Source organism: Erythrolamprus reginae, chromosome 2 (genome assembly GCF_031021105.1).
Source record: "Erythrolamprus reginae isolate rEryReg1 chromosome 2, rEryReg1.hap1, whole genome shotgun sequence".
NCBI classification, from domain to species: Eukaryota; Metazoa; Chordata; class Lepidosauria; order Squamata; family Dipsadidae; genus Erythrolamprus; species Erythrolamprus reginae.
The window spans coordinates 270,776,034-270,793,610 of NC_091951.1; the positions used below are offsets into that span (position 1 = coordinate 270,776,034).

Here is a 17,577-nt window from a genome sequence, read left to right on the forward strand (position 1 = left end):
CAAAAGACCTCAAAATAGATCCATACTAGTCTCTCTTCCTTTTTATTATAAACAAAAATACGTTAAATATGTTATGTTATACCAGGCCGAAGCAAAAAAACACTGAAATCTCTCTCTCACGCATGTCGTCTAACAAGATTCTGCTTCCTGTGCATGTGCAGAAGCAAAATGTTGCTGGGATGCACATGCGCGCATGCTGGACACCAGAGGCTGCAGGCGCAGCTCCCATTTTATTACCGGAGCGCAGTGCAGCCCGTACTGTATAGGAGCCCGATACTGATATATACCTATGAGAACAGCAAATACATGAACGACATGCTGATAGTTCTGAAGTTAACCATGCAGGCTTGCAAGAGATCAAGAGAGGGTCCTCCGTCAAGGATATTGACACCAAGATCTAAAACAAGAAATGAACACAAGCAAAGCATCCCGGAGAGAAGAGAAATATGCCGGGAGATCAAGGCAACAACTTTTAATACTATATGGCATGGCTTTTCTTAGTAAATACATTGTGAAACCCAAACATACAGATAAAGGTGAGCAACCTGTCCTATTCCAGACATTGCTGGTTCCAGTGACCAGACTGCCTTGTACTCATGGAGATGGAATTTAAGCATATTTCCATGTATGCTGGTAGTCTCTCTCTCTCTCCCCCCCCTCCTCTTTTCTGTCTAGCATCTTTCATTATATATATATATTTATTTATTTGTTTGTTTGTTTGTTTATTTATTGGATTTGTATGCCGCCCCTCTCCGCAAACTCGGGGCGGCTAACAACAATGATAAAAAACAATATGTAACAATCCAATTTAATAAAACAACTAAAAACCCTTATTATAAAAACCAAAGATACACACAAACGTACCATACATAACTTGTAATGGCCTAGGGGAAGGAATATCCTAACTCCCCCATGCCTGGTGACAAAGGTGGGTCTTGAGTAATTTGCGAAACACAAGGAGGGTGGGGGCCATTCTAATCTATGTTAGTACTATGTACAAAACAGTTGAGCTTGCAATATATAAACAAACTAACAATGGATGCTTGCATGTATTGAAGTACTATAGCTTTAAGAGTTAAGTGTTGCAAATTGCCATAAGAGGGAGCCAGAAAGCACAATTCTCTCTCTCTGTTCTTTCTGCTGATTCACTGTGACTGATGTAGCAACTTCTGTGTTAGCGTGATGTATTTGTAAGCTGTAATGTATGTTTGATATGTAAGACAAAGGCAGGCTTGTAATATTATTGATATTGATTGATTTGAATGGGTATGACCAGACTATTTAACTTGACTGTGCTATTTCTAAAGTAAACACTAATTGAACTTTAATGTATCTGTTTTTATATGACTGAGTAATTACTCATATCTCCTGGATATCTGCTGGAATCCCATGTTTTCCTCTGTGCATGTCCTTGATAATTCAAGCATTTAGTACATACCTTAACTCTCTCTCCCATCTCTATCTCTCATCTATCTACTGTAGCATATATCTACCATCTCTCTTTGTCTCTGTCTCATCTCTCATCTCTCTCTCTCTCTCACTCATCTTTCTAGTGTAGCATCTATCATGTTTACCATTTACAGTATGTGTCTCTATCTCTATCATCCATCCATCCATCCATCCATCCATCCATCTATTATTTATCAAATAAATAGACATCCATATGTCTACGGAGAGGGCCGGCATTCAAATCAAATCAAATCAAATCAAATCAAATCAAATCAAAAATTCAAGGAGTGAACAGCTCAGTTGGGATTGCAGGGTCAGCTGCCAAGTGAGAGAGCATTTTAGGGTCTCTTGGGGGGGGGGGGAAGTGCCAGCAAAAGGCAGTCATGTAGTTTGGTCCTTCTACAGATGCAGTAGGATTTAGTAAAAAGGCAGGGAGGCAACATGTGCCAAATTTTCTCTACCCTGCAATCCCAACCAAGCTGTTCACTCCTTTAATTTTCCAGCTCTCCAGAAAAGATTTCTTACAGAAATGGATGAGTCACTCTTCTAAGCTAATGGTAGAGTACATCCACTTGCTCGAAATACTTGAAAATGACTTGCTTCTTTGTCCAGGGGAGACTGATGGAAAAATAAGCAGCACTTGAGGGAGATGATAAAATATTGAACAGATTCATATCGTATCACAGGGCTGCACACTCATCGTGGCCTAGATAAATCCGAAAGTGCAAATGTGCCACAAATATAAAAGGAATCTAAATGATTGTTGCGCTTAAAGTGTTAAACCTTTAATTTATCTAGTTCATTTAGACGACTACTTTTTACGGGAAATGCTGTTCCTTACCCATGCTATTCAATTACTGGATGAACTTTCTTGAATGAGGGTTTAGACAAGGAACCTTTAATATTTCGGATGTTCCAGTTAACTAACTATCCCACCTTTGCCAAGCCCGCAAGTGGGCTCTGAACTTAGTGGTTTTCTTGTAGACATTTAATTATCGATGTAGGCAAACCAAATTAGTGGAGGGAATGAATTTATCTAAATTTGTGAAAATGTTCACAAAAGCACGTGGCAATTTCAAGTGTAGTTTCAACTGGGAAACTCTGAATATCCTAGAATCAAGCCAAGTTCAAGAATTTCTGGAAGTCTGGCATTCAGACAAATTGGCTATCAATAGGCACATAGAGATAAACAAAATCTACATACCGCTCAAAAGAGTTAAATAAAAAGCCCAGGACGAAGCAAAAAGATAAAAAACCATCCTCACCAGCAATTCTTATGAACAGAGATCAGCACCAAGAAATCAAGTAAACAAATATCCCAGTGAAGAAACTACCAACGCAGACCAACAAACAGTAAACAACTGCCTAATCAAGGAACCACCAAGATACACTTCACCAATAGTGGCAGCTAGTACATAAAAATAAGAACAACTGCATTGGCAGTTCTGTGTTAGCAAAAACTTCAGAAGAGAAGGATTTAGGGGTAGTGATTTCTGACAGTCTCAAAATGGGTGAGCAATGTGGTCGGGCAGTAGGAAAAGCAAGTAGGATGCTTGGCTAGAGGTATAACAAGCAGGAAGAGGGAGATTGTGATCCTGCTATATAGAGCGCTGGTGAGACCACATTTGGAGTACTGTGTTCAGTTCTGGAGACCTCACCTACAAAAAGATATTGACAAAATTGAACGGGTCCAAAGACGGGCTACAAGAATGGTGGAAGGTCTTAAGCATAAAACGTATCAGGAAAGACTTAATGAACTCAATCTGTATAGTCTGGAGGACAGAAAGAAAAGGGGGGACATGATCGAAACATTTAAATATGTTTAAGCGTTAAATAAGGTTCAGGAGGGAAGTGTTTTTAATAGGAAAGTGAACACAAGAACAAGGGGACACAATCTGAAGTTAGTTGGGGGAAAGATCAAAAGCAACGTGAGAAAATATTATTTTACTGAAAGAGTAGTAGATCCTTGGAACAAACTTCCAGCAGATGTGGTTGGTAAATCCACAGTAACTGAATTTAAACATGCCTGGGATAAACATATATCCATTGTAAGATAAAATACAGGAAATAGTATAAGGGCAGACTAGATGGACCATGAGGTCTTTTTCTGCCGTCATTCTTCTATGTTTCTATGACCTTCTAGCATTGATGTTGTTATCTAGTTTGTTAATGAAATGTCTGCAAGGGAACACTCAAGCTCAGACAGTTCAACCGTGAGATGCAAATAATCGCTTCTATCAAAGTCTGTAAATGATAGGCCAACAAGGAAATACAGTACATTGAAATGTTTTATTCCCAAAATGTGATTTAATTTAATTGAAATAATAATAATGATCAGTGTGTTATCATGATTTGTGTAACATATTCCTGCTGAGCTCAGGCCTTAAATCAGCCCTAAATATACTACTGTAATTACAATGTAATCTATAGCTGTATAGCAGTCATGCCTAATATTGTGTTAAGTTCCAAACTGAATGAATGATAAATTGCACCCTAATTATACTGTCAAGAGCATGTCTGTTGATTATTACAACAGTGACTTCAAACAACACTTGGCATAATACAACATTATCCTGCAAAGCATTTCCAAGCCAAGATTTCTTTATAATGGTTATTTACAAATGTCATTTATCAAAGGTCCCATGCATTTCTAATTAGTAGCTTCCTGTTTAAAGATTTTGTCTCTTTATTGTTTCCTGCTAAACCCAACTGGGACATTATCATTACTTCAACCTTAAGCAGTTTTCATTGCCATAAAGAATTTAATTATTTTTTATCTTCCCTATCTTTTGTAGCTTTTTTGTTGTAAAGAGAATATAAAGAAAAGCAGTAACTAAGCTATTCAATATTTTCATTATTGATTTTCTTTCTCAGGAAGAACAGACTGAGGAAGGGTAATGAAAAATCAGTAAAGGAGCTCTACTGATGAAAAAGGAGTGAATATGACAAAAGGAAGCTTTTAACTAATTAAATAAAAAATATTCCTTCAATATTCCTCTCAACCAATGGATTTGGATGCCGAAATTAATTTTTCAGTAGGGAACATAAACACAATTCAGGTTTGAAACATTATTTAACATACTCTGTGAATGATGTTGGGGGTTCCAATAAAAAAGCATACTTTTTCTCATGTGTATCTAGAATTACAACTTTAAAACAATAAACCCACACATGTGGGTCCATATAAACTATATGGGTTGCAGAAATCTAGAACTCTTTACTTTCTCTAAAGTGGTTTAGATTTTCACAATAGATTTTTTTTTTTAAGTATTCAAATGTTCAATGCGGCATTCCCTCAGATCACTTCCAAGAGCATCCCTAAGCATTTTATTTGATTCGAAGCCTAAGAACAAACAGAAGATATCTTACAGCAGCAGATCATACCCAAATCTGAGTTTATAAACCTCAGAAGTAGTGTGGGGGAGGAAAGATATGGCAATGAAAAACTGCTTTTCTGTCAGTGTTAATCACAAGAAATGGAGCTTCTGTTTCTACATTTAGCCCCATATAAACTGTGGTGTTGTAAAAACTGAAAGTGAGTGAACAGAAGTACAGAGACCCCTGTGGAAGGGGAGATTATAAAGAAATCAACTCCATTCATTAAAATGCTTTTTTTGCCAAACTTTAGGTACTTTAAAATGCTCCCTTTTAGAGCACACTTGCAGTTTTATATTGGAAAGAAAGAAGGTTAGATTGTGCAGCATACAGGTACAAAGTAGAATTCTCAACAATTGAGCGATAAAATCAACGTGAAAAGAATGCATGATTTTAACCCTAGTAATCTCTCTCTACATGGGGCTACCTTTGAAGAGTGTTCGGAAACTTCAAATCGTGCAGAATGCAGCTGCGAGAGCAATCATGGGCTTCCCGAAGTATGCCCATGTCACTCCAACACTCTGCAGTCTGCATTGGTTGCCGATCAGTTTCCGGTCACAATTCAAAGTGTTGGTTATGACCTATAAAGCCCTTCATGGCACCGGACCAGGTTATCTGTGAGACTGCCTTCTGCCGCACGAATCCCAGCGGCCGGTTAGGTCCCACAGAGTTGGTCTTCTCCAGGTCCCGTCGACTAAACAATGTTGTCTGGTGGGACCCAGGGGAAGAGCCTTCTCTGTGGTGGCTCCGATCCTCTGGAATCAGCTCCCCCCAGAGATTATGATTGCCTCCACCCTCTTTGCCTTTCGTAAACTTCTTAAAACCCACCTCTGCCATCAGGCATGGGGGAACTGAGACATCTCCCCTTGCCTATGTAGTTTTTTGTATGATGTGACTGTGTGTATGTTTTTATATATTGGGGTCTTTTACTTTTTACACTTTTTAATGTAAAACTGTTATTTTAGATTTTAATTATTAGATTTGTTACCATGTATTGTTTTTATCACTGTTGTGAGCCGCCCCGAGTCTGCGGAGAGGGGCGGCATACAAATCTAATAAATAATAATAATAATAATAATAATAATAATAATTAAATATAATCACAATTAAAATGCATTGATATAATAGTTTCTTCCTGACCTTCCTTTTGCATCACAACTTTGCCGAAATGGCCTTAGCCACAAATTTAACAAATGAGGTACTTTAGGTATTTTGGGACACACCACTGACTGATAGTACTAGTCTAGTGACAATAATAAACAGATGGCGAGAAAGATAGAAATCCATTTATCCTGCTGCCCCATGCAGAAACATTGTGGTTTTATGTTAATGTTAAGTCAATGATCTGGCTCCCGGATTTTTAATCTCATGCTAAATCCAAAATAATCTTAAATTCAGACGTGCGTGTTTTACTCTCTCTAGCAGCCTTTGCTTTATTCTAGGTACCCCTGCCTGTGGCTGGATGGTGTGAAGCTTAGAAGGGTACAAACATATGTCAAATCTCCGCTGTTGGTTCTGTACCCTTCAAGCTGACTTTCCTTTGGAACGACCAATGAAACTATCCACCTAGAACATACCATCTGGATCATCCTGTGATGAGAAATGAATTTACTGCAGGCGTCAGTTCACCCAGGGAGAAAGAGCTGAATGCTACGCTCTACTAGGTATCTTGCCCACTGTTCCTATTTATTCAACTGAAGACTTGACGCAGCTAACAGCAAGTGATAAAGCTTAGACAGTTATGATTCGATTAAGCCCAGTCCACACAATTGTTGATTTAAACTGAAAACCAAGTTAAGGATGACCTGGGCTCTGTTCATGAAAAGGAGAGAAGGAGACTTGAACACAACTTGAGCACATTCCATGATTCTTATTTGCAAAGCTAGCAAATCCATCCCCGCTGTCCAAACATACACACACATATAGAAACATAGAAGACTGATGGCAGAAAAAGACCTCTTGGTCCATCTAGTCTGCCCTTATACTATTTTCTGTATTTTATCTTACAATTGATATATATTTATCCCAGGCATGTTTAAATTCAGTTACTGTGGATTTACCAACCACGTCTGCTGGAAGTTTGTTCCAAGGATCTACTACTCTTTCAGTAAAATAATATTTTCTCACATTGCTTTTGATCTTTCCCCCAACTAACTTCAGTTTGTGTCCCCTTATTCTTGTGTTCACTTTCCTATTAAAAACACTTCCCTCCTGAATTTTATTTAACCCTTTAACATATTTAAATGTTTCGATCATGTCCCACCCTGCTTTGCAAGGTGCCTCATCTATTTGCAGGGTCACATCATCTGATTGCTGGGAACAGATAGTTGCTTCTGTGCTGTTCTCAGAAATGGGAGTTCTAGTCCCACTTTGGGCATGAAAGACAGCTGAGGGACTTTGGGCCAATCAAAAGGAGATGGTGCGTTCTAATTCCGCCTTAGGTACGACAGCCAGCCAGTCACTATCAGCCCAACCCACATCACAGGGTGGTTATTGTGGGGAAAATAGGAGGAAGGACCATTAGGTATAGTCATCACCCTGAGTTATTGATAAAAATAGTAAATGCGGGATTAAAAGCTTTATACAGCTTTTAAGCATCGTGTTGCTTAAAAGCCTGTAGTTTTCTATCCCAAAAGGGGCTTGTATTCTTGCTTACTATTGCATTATTATTATTATTATTATTATTATTATTATTATTATTATTATTATTTATTAGATTTGTATGCTGCCCCTCTCTGCAGACTCGGGGCGGCTCACAACAACAATGAAACAATGAATACAAATCTAATAGTTTAAAAGTTACTAAAACCCCTTATTAAAAAGCAAAAACATACACACATACCATGCATAAGCAGAGGTGGGTTTTAAGGAGTTTACGAAAGGCAAGGAGGGTGGGGCCAATTCTAATCTCCGGAGGGAGCTGGTTCCAGAGGGCCGGGGCCGCCACAGGGAAGGCTCTTCCCCTGGGTCCCGCCAAACTACATGGTTTAGTCAACAGGACCCAGAGAAGGGCAACTCTGTGGGATCTAACTGGTCACTGGGATTTGTGCGGCAGAAGGCGGTCCCTGAGATATTCTGGTCCGATGCATCGGCACAAAGCACATATTAGTCACCTATTAGATTTGGGGAACATGGTCTGACTTCCCATGTATACTTTTTTTAATGGCACACTACATTCAGGGAGAGAATCCATGCTAGAGGAGGAAGACAGGCAGAGAGCATCTGATTTGCAATCCTGGAACGTCTTCCCCTCTTTAAACACTTTTCTGGCATTTTGCAGAATAAACCCAGTTGACTGAATACACACTCTCCCGCCTTTCAATTACAGACCTAAAACAAATACCATTTTTCATTGGAATTGAAACACTGCAAGCTTCACCAAGGCAGGCTTCACAATAGAATGGCATTTTCTATTTATGCATACGACTTTTGAGAATAACTACCAGTACTCAATACTTTTGTGAATAAGGCATGCACGTTACTTCAGTTGTTAATTGATTAACAATTAATGGAAGGTAAAATATCTATTATTTGGCTCAAAAGTCAATTATTTAAGGTAAGTATTCAATATAAATGAAAAAGATTCAATATAATCAAAAGATTCCACAGGTACAGTATTTTCCCATGTACATTTTATAGAAGAAAAATGCTCAATTATATAAGTTGTTAAGAAACTGGGAGCACAGGGCAGAGACTTCCAACCTGAATTCCAAGGAGTTGAAATCTACGAGTCCTAAAGTTGCCAAGGTTGGAAACCGCTGAGTTACATACCAGGGAAGGATAGCCTAACTCAAGGTGGAAATCCTTAATAATTTTTACAAAATTATAAATTTTAACGCAACTGAAAACACTAAACTGCTCATCTGTCTGGAACCCATACCACATCTCAGACATCAACACCCTTGAAAATGTCCAAAGATATTTCACCAGAAGAGCCCTTCACTCCTCCACTCGAAACAGAATATCCTACGAAAATAGACTAACAATCCTGGGCCTAGAAACCCTAGAACTACGGTGCCTAAAACACGATTTGAGTATTGCCCACAAGATCATATGCTGCAACGTCCTACCGGTCAATGACTACTTCAGCTTCAACCACAACAACACAAGAGCACGCAACAGATTCAAACTTAATACAAACCGCTCCAAACTTGACTGTAAAAAATATGATTTCAACAATCGAGTTATCGAAGCGTGGAACTCATTACCGGACTCAATTGTGTCATCCCCTAACCCCCAACATTTCTCCCTTAGACTATCCACGATTGACCTCTCCAGGTTCCTAAGAGGCCAGTAAGGGACGTACATAAGTGCACTGGTGTGCCTTTCGTCCCGTCCAATTGTCTTTCCTTTCTCTCACTTATCATATATATTTTCTTTCTTTCATATATCCTCTTCTCTAAGTTCACTTTACCCTTATGTATAATACTACATGTCTATTTTTCTTCCTATGTATTTGTGTATTGGACAAATGAATAAATAAATAAAAAATAAGTATGCCTGGAGAACAATTAATTGCCCATATTAAATTTTAAAGGTGAAATGTTTCAAATGTGAAAGGAAATCAAAAATTTTCTCCTGTGTTATTGATGCTCTGCAACATACCATCAAAGATGAAGGAAAAAGCCCTGGGAAAAAATATATGGAGGCTGGTTTAGATTATGTGGGTATTAGCAATTGGAACCAGAAAAGCAAAACAAACTTTTCAATTATCTCCCTATGCGCCACTTGGATGTGTCTGCTGGAAAATGTTTTTCTGCAGCACCCCTTGAGTGATTCCCCCATTCTGATGTCCATCAGATGCAGTTTCCATCAATGGTCAGCATGGGACTGTTAAGATCCTTAGTGCTCTCGGAGCTTGGTTGTATTCTTGCAAACATTTCATTACCCGATTAAGTAACATCAGTGCTAAGGGACTGTTAGTCAGAATGGCTGAAGATCTAGAAAGCATCAGGTCTGAGAAAACTATTGCTTTGAGCATTTGTCAATGCCTTTTCTCTCTACTCTCATACTGTACTTAAACCAATTTATATAAGCATCCGCTTATATGCATGGCACAATGTCCCAGGATTAACCCCGCATTGATTTGACTGGAAATATTTACACACCACCAGGGAAAAATAACGAGATTTTTGTCTCTTTTCTACTATCAAGTACCTTATCTTTTCACACATAGGAGCAAGATAAACGTGTTTATACTGCAGTATTTTATTACAGAGGTTGTTTGCTCAGTTATGTTCTTTGAAACTTTGTGCAAAAATATTAACTGAGCTCAAGTGTTCAGTATGTTTGTTGTCTGCCTGCCTTCTGGAAACATTGTAAGTTTCCTGTTGAGGTTTTTCATAAGACAAAATCCTGTAAGTGAATTTTGTGTGTTAACTTGTCAAAAAGAGTAGCAGGCAGATAACATGTACACTAAAAATTTCTGTATCGCCCAAATAGAAACATAGAAACATAGAAGAATGACGGCAGAAAAAGACCTCATGATCCATCTAGTCTTCCCTTACACTATTTCCTGTATTTTATCTTACAATGGATATATGTTTATCCCACGCAGGTTTAAATTCAGTTACTGTGGATTTACCAACCACGTCTGCCGGAAGTTTGTTCCAAGGATCTACTACTCTTTCAGTAAAATAATATTTTCTCATGTTGCTTTTGATCTAACTAACCAACTAACTTCAGATTGTGTCCCCTTGTTCTTGTGTTCACTTTCCCATTAAAAACACTTCCCTCCTGAACCTTATTTAACCCTTTAACATATTTAAATGTTTTGATCATGTCCCCCTTTTCCTTCTGTCCTCCAGACTATACAGATTGAGTTCATTAAGTCTTTCCTGATACGTTTTATGCTTAAGACCTTTCACCATTCTTGTAGCCCGTCTTTGGACCCGTTCAATTTTGTCAATATCTTTTTGTAGGTGAGGTCTCCAGAACTGAACACAGTATTCCAAATATGGTCTCACCAGCGCTCTATATAAGGGGATCACAATCTCCCTCTTCCTGCTTGTTATACCTCTAGCTATGCAGCCAAGCATCCTACTTGCTTTTTCTACTGTCCGACCACACTGTTCACCCATTTTGAGACTGTCAGAAATCACTACCCCTAAATCCTTCTCTTCTGAAGTTTTTGCTAACACAGAACTGCCAATGCAATACTCAGATTGAGGATTCCTTTTCCCCAAGTGCATTATTTTACATTTGGAAACATTAAACTGCAGTTTCCATTGCTTTGACCATTTATCTAGTAAAGCTAAAGCATATCTAGTAAAGCTAAATAGCAGAACATCTTTATATTTGGAATCAAATGCAACAGTGGGCATCCCTTATAGGCACCCTTAACAATACGTTTGTTGAAGTTAAGATTTCAAGCGCTTTTTCTCATTACCATGTACCTTACTATCCATTGTTAATTAGTTCTGGTAGAGGAAAAACGAGTACCAAATATTTCCCATATGGAATAATGTAATGAGTCACAAGGCAGCAGACAAATGACAAGTTCTAGCTTGTGCGTTGAGCACCAAACAAATGATGCATATTGGGACATAATTTTTGTGTCAAAATGCATTGAGTACCAAATTAGATGTTTTTCAAAGCAATCGAATAGCATTTATACCACTGTATAAATAAGGTTTGTTGACTGATTCACTGGATTAGTAATATGGAGGCCATTTTCTTTAAGAAGTTAAGCTATATCTACTACCTGAGTTTTAAGTATCATATGTGAGCCCTTTGTGGGAATGGAGTTTAGTTTTGCCTTGTTGTTTAGATCAGCTCTACTGAAGTTCCACCCATGTACCAAGCGATCTTAAGAAGAATGAGTCAAGTCATAATACAGAGTTTTGCCTCTTTCATTTCAGTGTTGAAATTTACAGTCATATCTGATACAGAGCAGTTGTCCTCTGCACACCCCTGTAGGTGGTTCAGGGAGGACAAATTCACAATTCATACAAAAGTTAGTTTACAAATTTTTGGCAATTAATCTTGAGTAACCCGTTTTCTCCTATTGCCATTTTCCAAACATTGAAAAAAATTATACAATAATTTACATTGAAATGTTATTCCAAAGTGCTTAATAAACTATCCCCCGGATGATTTACAATTGGGCCTGTACAATTATTTACAGCTAGTACTTCTGAAGCACTTACTATAATATGGCTTCTTGGAAGGTGCTTTATACATAGCCAGTGGTGGGAATACTTAGTTTATTCAAGGGTTACAGGTAAGTAAGAACCATTGAAAGTTGATAGTGAACACAGATCTTTATAACTTTGTATGAAAGTGGGGTTGGTGTTTTTTTGTGTGAACTTGTTCCACCTGTGCCTTCATTCCTTAAGGATCTCTTCAGCCACTCTCTGGCTACCATGCAAAAGTGTAAAATGCAAGTGTAGACTAGATTCATGATAAATCATCTTCTGTGCTTACAACTGATATCTGTGGAGAAAAGAAGTTATTTATTTATTTATTTATTTATTTATTTATTTATTTGATTTGATTTGATTTGTATGCCGCCCCTCTCCGTAGACTCGGGGCGGCTCACAACAGCAATAGAACAATTAATAACAAATCTAATAATTTAAAAACATTTTAAAAAACCCATTATTAATCAGACATATATACAAACATACCATACATAAATTGTATAGGCCCGGGGGAGATATCTCAGTTCCCCCATGCCTGGCGGCAAAGGTGGGTTTTAAGGAGTTTACGGAAGGCAAGGAGGGTGGGGGCAGTTCTAATCTCCGGGGGGAGCTGGTTCCAGAGAGTCGGGGCCGCCACAGAGAAGGCTCTTACCCTGGGACCCACCAAACGACATTGTTTAGTCGACGGGACCCGGGGAAGGCCTAATCGGTCGCTTGGATTTGTGGGGACCTAATCGGGACCTAATCGGTCGCTTGGATTTGTGTGGCAGAAGGCAGTCCCGGAGATGAATGCACCAGTATTTCAGGCAGGTAAGGTTTAGGGATCAGCAGATGTTTATTGCTGAGGGTAACCTGAAACCTCCAAGCTTTCCACTAATGTACCATCCCTTCATTTGAAGACAAAAGCACATAAAAATTGGATTCTAAAGGCAACGGTGGCTTAACAAATGGACTGAACCATTCAGTGCTGCAATGTATTCACAGGGGGAAAAAATCCCTATCCAGAACTGCTCACTTTCTTCCAAATATGAAATGTGGCCCATGCCACTGGGAATCTCTCCTCCATCCCACCCCTGCAAACTCTATGAACACAAGCTTGTCTTTGCCATCAGTTCTCATTGACACATTTCATATAGCCTTTTAACCAAGGAGTGAGGAAATAACTGCTAAAGCTGATAGTTTCGCGTCAAGTGCCCATGTTAAGCTTTAAACATGAAAATCCAAAAGTGTTGATTAGGTACCCCAAAGCTTTCAACTGAAAAGCAGTTCTTGGCAAAAACTGGTTGAGATTATGAAACTTATTGACTGATTTCAGGCTATCAAGCAGTGAGGGGCTACCAAAATTTTTACTACCACACTGCATTTTCTTTCAACGTCTTTCATTGCAAATTGGTTGCTCTGGGATGGAGCTCCATTTTCGCTACCCCACTATGCTCCTCCCAGTCCGGGCAGTATCCCACCCTTGCTATCAAGTCATTCTTGACACTTACTGATCATACAGATAGGTCTTCTCCATGACAATGTATCCCAGGTGTCAGGATTTGAGATTTGGATTAATCTTTAAAAATTCATATCCTGGAACAAATACAGGCTACCACAGTTGCTGGGATTCCCATTCAGATGCCATAAGAACTGTGAAAAGCTTTTCATGATTTTCCAAAAATCATTCTTTATATTTTGGGTACCAAGTAGAATCATCTTCTGTTTTAACTCTATCAGTGAATTTTGGAAAATATTAGGAGTTCACTTACTGCTGGATATGTGTGCCCAACTGTACCGCTGTGTCTTCCAATATCTATAGAAATATCCTCCTCTGTGGTTTTCAGATACACTGGATTATCAAAGTTCATGCTTTTCATATTTTTCTGTTGCCAGTTGCGCCACATGAAGAAGCCTCCTGCTGCTGCTGTTACTAATAGTACTATGAAAAATTGTGAGATTTTAAAAATTCAGCTGGGATGCCTATTCTGTTTTACGTAACACTTAAAAGACTAAGACCTCATTACTTGTATTATGCCTTTTCCTCAAGGATCTCACCATGACCTCTCCTTCTGTTTTGTTTCTTCACAATAATCACAAGTATCTTCACCAGTATCAAAAGAGGCTGAGAAAGGGAGAGGGGGGGGGGGGCTCTATCCATTGGGCATCACTACTAAGTCAGGATCTAGATGTGGTTTCTTCTAACACTATTTAGGGTCTCTGGCCACCAGGACCTTCCCTCTACCTCTACATATTGTTTTCTTCCAAAGTAATTTTATATCCCAAACATGGCAGAGGTATTAAAAAAAACCCCAAAACATGCTAAAAATGTTGTTTTCTCCTGATTTCAGAGCACCACCTCATACTTACAGATGGGAAGAATAGCCCATGCTGCTGACGTACTTCTGGAGGAAGCCAGCTCTTCTGTTACTGGACTGCTCTGGTTTTGACCTAAGGAAAGAAAACAATTACAATTCACTTACAATGTACAATTGACAATGCAATATATTTATCATTATGGATAGTCTGATCAAGTTTGCTATCTAGAACATGGCATTGCCCAGTAAAGAAACTACATAATTCAGGAAATGGCCTTGATTTATATCAGCTGTACATCAGCAATTTCTGCTCAGTTCACAATCACTTCATTATCTGTTCAAAAATATTTCATCACTCTTCTGACATGACCATCTCCTCGGAGTCCTTGGAGAGGGGCGGCATACAAATCTAATAAATAATTAATAATAATAATAATCTTCCTTGCTATAACAAGAACAGATTGGACCAACACAGATGGATGGACACTGCAGGACAGCTAAGCTCCACCCAATGAGCATCCACAAATACTGTTAAAAGGACTGAAAACCCAGATAATATGAAATTGGATATTCTAGTCTCAGCAGTAAGTAATGAACCTTTGACATGATTGAAGGGTCATCTTATGTTTCACCCTGAAATTATTTTGGACCCAGCCTTGTTTTTGGATTATCAGAACTTGGAGTGCCCACATAGCTATTATATGACTTGCAGAATCCTAGCCGCTCTACCTGAACTGTGTACAGGTAATTCAACAGCTTCACTGCCCATTTGTTTCACAGTTTAAGTTGGGTTTTGCTTTTAAATCTGAAGGATCAAATACTTAGGACCATAAAGCTGCTCAACTCCTTACAAAGACTATAGCCAAGCACTGTTCCACATCCCATGGCTGAAAGAAGTCTAACTAGAAGCAAATTTGCTTCCAAGAATTCAAACTTCCTACTGAAATTGATCTGCTTTAGTTAAAAAAATACTATTGGTGCTAACTAGGGGTCTTTTTCTGCAGGAGTTTAGAATTTATTTTTTCCCCTCCTGCTTTTTGTTCTTTTTGGATTGCTAAAATGTTTTCTTTTAAACTAGCTGCTTTTAATGTTTTACCTAGGCAGTGAAGAACACTGCAGCAAACAAGGCTTAAGGTACAACTTTATCAAAAGTTTCGCTAAGTATTCTTTAAGAACTTAAATGGTTTGCCAAATCAAGACAAATCCGTCTAGCTCCACATTCCTTGAAATAATCCCAGCAAGACTAACAGCTGCTCATTCCTGCTTTCCAGGCCAAAGCTTTTGAGTTAATTTATCCTGCTTTACCACCAACTATTTTTGAACTGCCTTGGATCAGGACCAATACCTCCAGAAAGTGGTCCAGGTGGTTTGTCTGTTCTGCTGCTCTCTTTTGCCTCAGTGAAAGCCACAGCAATTCCTGTACCTGAAATTACAGATCGGTAACTTTGAAGCTCTGCATTGGCTCTTTTTCATTTCCCCATTTTGGGGATGGAAGTGGAATACCCACAGCAGATGAATATGGTCATGCAGGCTTAGTTAATCTGGCCCTGAAAGGTGTTAGAGTTATTGTGCTATGAAGATGTAGCCAACAGGCAAGGATCATAATGCTGGGAATTACTTCTTAGCCAGTTCAGTAAGCAGAATCATCGCAGAAAACAAAGCAAGGATTGCAGTTTCAATTCAACAGAATAGAAAGATCTACTCAATTCAAAGGTTACCGTATGTTTGTTCGAATCAAGATGCAAATCTATCACCACTAGCACACAAAACACAGTGTCCTTAGCGTGCCATAGCTGACTTGCATATTGTTGTGCTTTTATATTAAAATCAGAATGCTATCTGCAATTATGCAATCCAAGACCCTGGATTAGTGTTTACCTAGAATTTGATTATTCAAAACATCTTGCCTCTTTATAGATTACAATTATACGATTGCCAATCAGAGTTTGAGGCAAGGAGTTTATGAGCCTCTGGCAGAGAAGCTTTTTAAGGCTTGTATCCAGGTACATCATGGCTGATAATTAAATCAGGTTAATGTTCAGATTTAATGTTCTACACAGCATGCAGTATCCATGGAATGCAGAAGCCAAGCAGTTGTGATGCTGTTTAATGGCTAAGCCTAATACTTTAGCAAGAGTTGTATGCATGAGATGGCAGGACGGAAGCGCTTCCAACACAACGACAAAGAGAGTCACAGACTATACCTTTGCATTTCAAGCCATTGTCTTGCAGGGCATCTCCATCGGGGCACATGCAAGTATACTTTGGGGAACGACTGTTTATCTGGGGTGCAGGCAGGCAAAGGTATTCGCAGCCTCCGTTTGTCATGTTCTCGTCTTCGCACCAGTTTTTCCCTGTGGATGGAAGTGTTTTCAAACATAGGTCTCCTAGGATGGGCCACAATTTCTAACAAAGCAACAAAGGCGGAGGCCTACTTACTACTTGAAACAATTACTTGGCTTTCCACTTCAGATTACAAAGGCACTACAGGAATGCCCTACCCCCTGCCCACTTCCAGGACATCAAGTGCTCAAGGTGAGTTACCCAAACTTTGTTATAAAGTGGAGGGGGAAAAATATGGCAAATTTGTGACCAATGGAATTTAAGTTAACATCCTGCCTGTCAATGACTACTTCAGCTTCAACCGCAACAACACAAGAGCACGCAACAGATTCAAACTTAATATTAACCGCTCTAAACTTGACTGTAAAAAATATGACTTTAGCAATCGAGTTATTGAAGCATGGAACTCATTACCGGACTCAGTAGCGTCAACCCCTAACCCCCAACATTTCTCCCTTAGACTATCCACGATTGACCTCTCCAGGTTCCTAAGAGGTCAGTAAGGGGCGTGCATAAGTGCACCAGTGTGCCTTTCGTCCCCTGTCCAATTGTCTCTCCTTTATCTCATATATCTTTTCTTCCTTTCATATATCTTCTCCTCTATTTTTATATCTTTTCTTCTATCCTTTTCTTTATATATATTACTACATGTCTATTCTCTTCCATATGTATTGTGTATTGGACAAACAAACAAACAAACAAATAAATAAGTTGCCAAAGTTACCCACCTAAAGGCACTATTTCTACTTTTAACATTAAATGGCATTTGCAAGGCACTTTGAAATTATGATTTGAAGTCAAAGGGAATTGAGTGATTGAAATCATCCAAAAGTTTTCTCCTCAGGGAGGCCTAAACAATACAGACCATTGTTGACTTATGATTGGTTGCTTAGCAATCAACATTACAACAGACTTCCGGGACTACTTATGATTTGGAATTGAACTTCTAATGGCCACCCAAGTCACGTGAT

General features: G+C 38.8%; 1 protein-coding gene across 4 annotated transcripts in view; it reads right to left on the bottom strand.

The window, feature by feature from the left end:
• Positions 1 to 11,659: 11,659 nt before the first annotated feature.
• The window catches only part of VLDLR (very low density lipoprotein receptor), a 39,712-nt gene continuing 33,794 nt past the window's right edge, over positions 11,660 to 17,577 (bottom strand). For 2 of the 4 annotated variants that reach the window (XM_070742604.1, XM_070742605.1), the window contains exons 15-19: positions 16,468 to 16,617; positions 15,609 to 15,686; positions 14,316 to 14,396; positions 13,718 to 13,887; positions 11,660 to 12,258 (exon numbers count right to left, since the gene is read on the bottom strand). In XM_070742604.1, the coding sequence (XP_070598705.1) occupies positions 12,223 to 12,258; positions 13,718 to 13,887; positions 14,316 to 14,396; positions 15,609 to 15,686; positions 16,468 to 16,617 (515 nt within the window). In that variant the 3' untranslated portion in view covers positions 11,660 to 12,222. The remainder of the gene's footprint in view (positions 12,259 to 13,717; positions 13,888 to 14,315; positions 14,397 to 15,608; positions 15,687 to 16,467; positions 16,618 to 17,577) is intronic. The other 2 variants (XM_070742606.1, XM_070742607.1) reach the window with 1 other exon arrangement.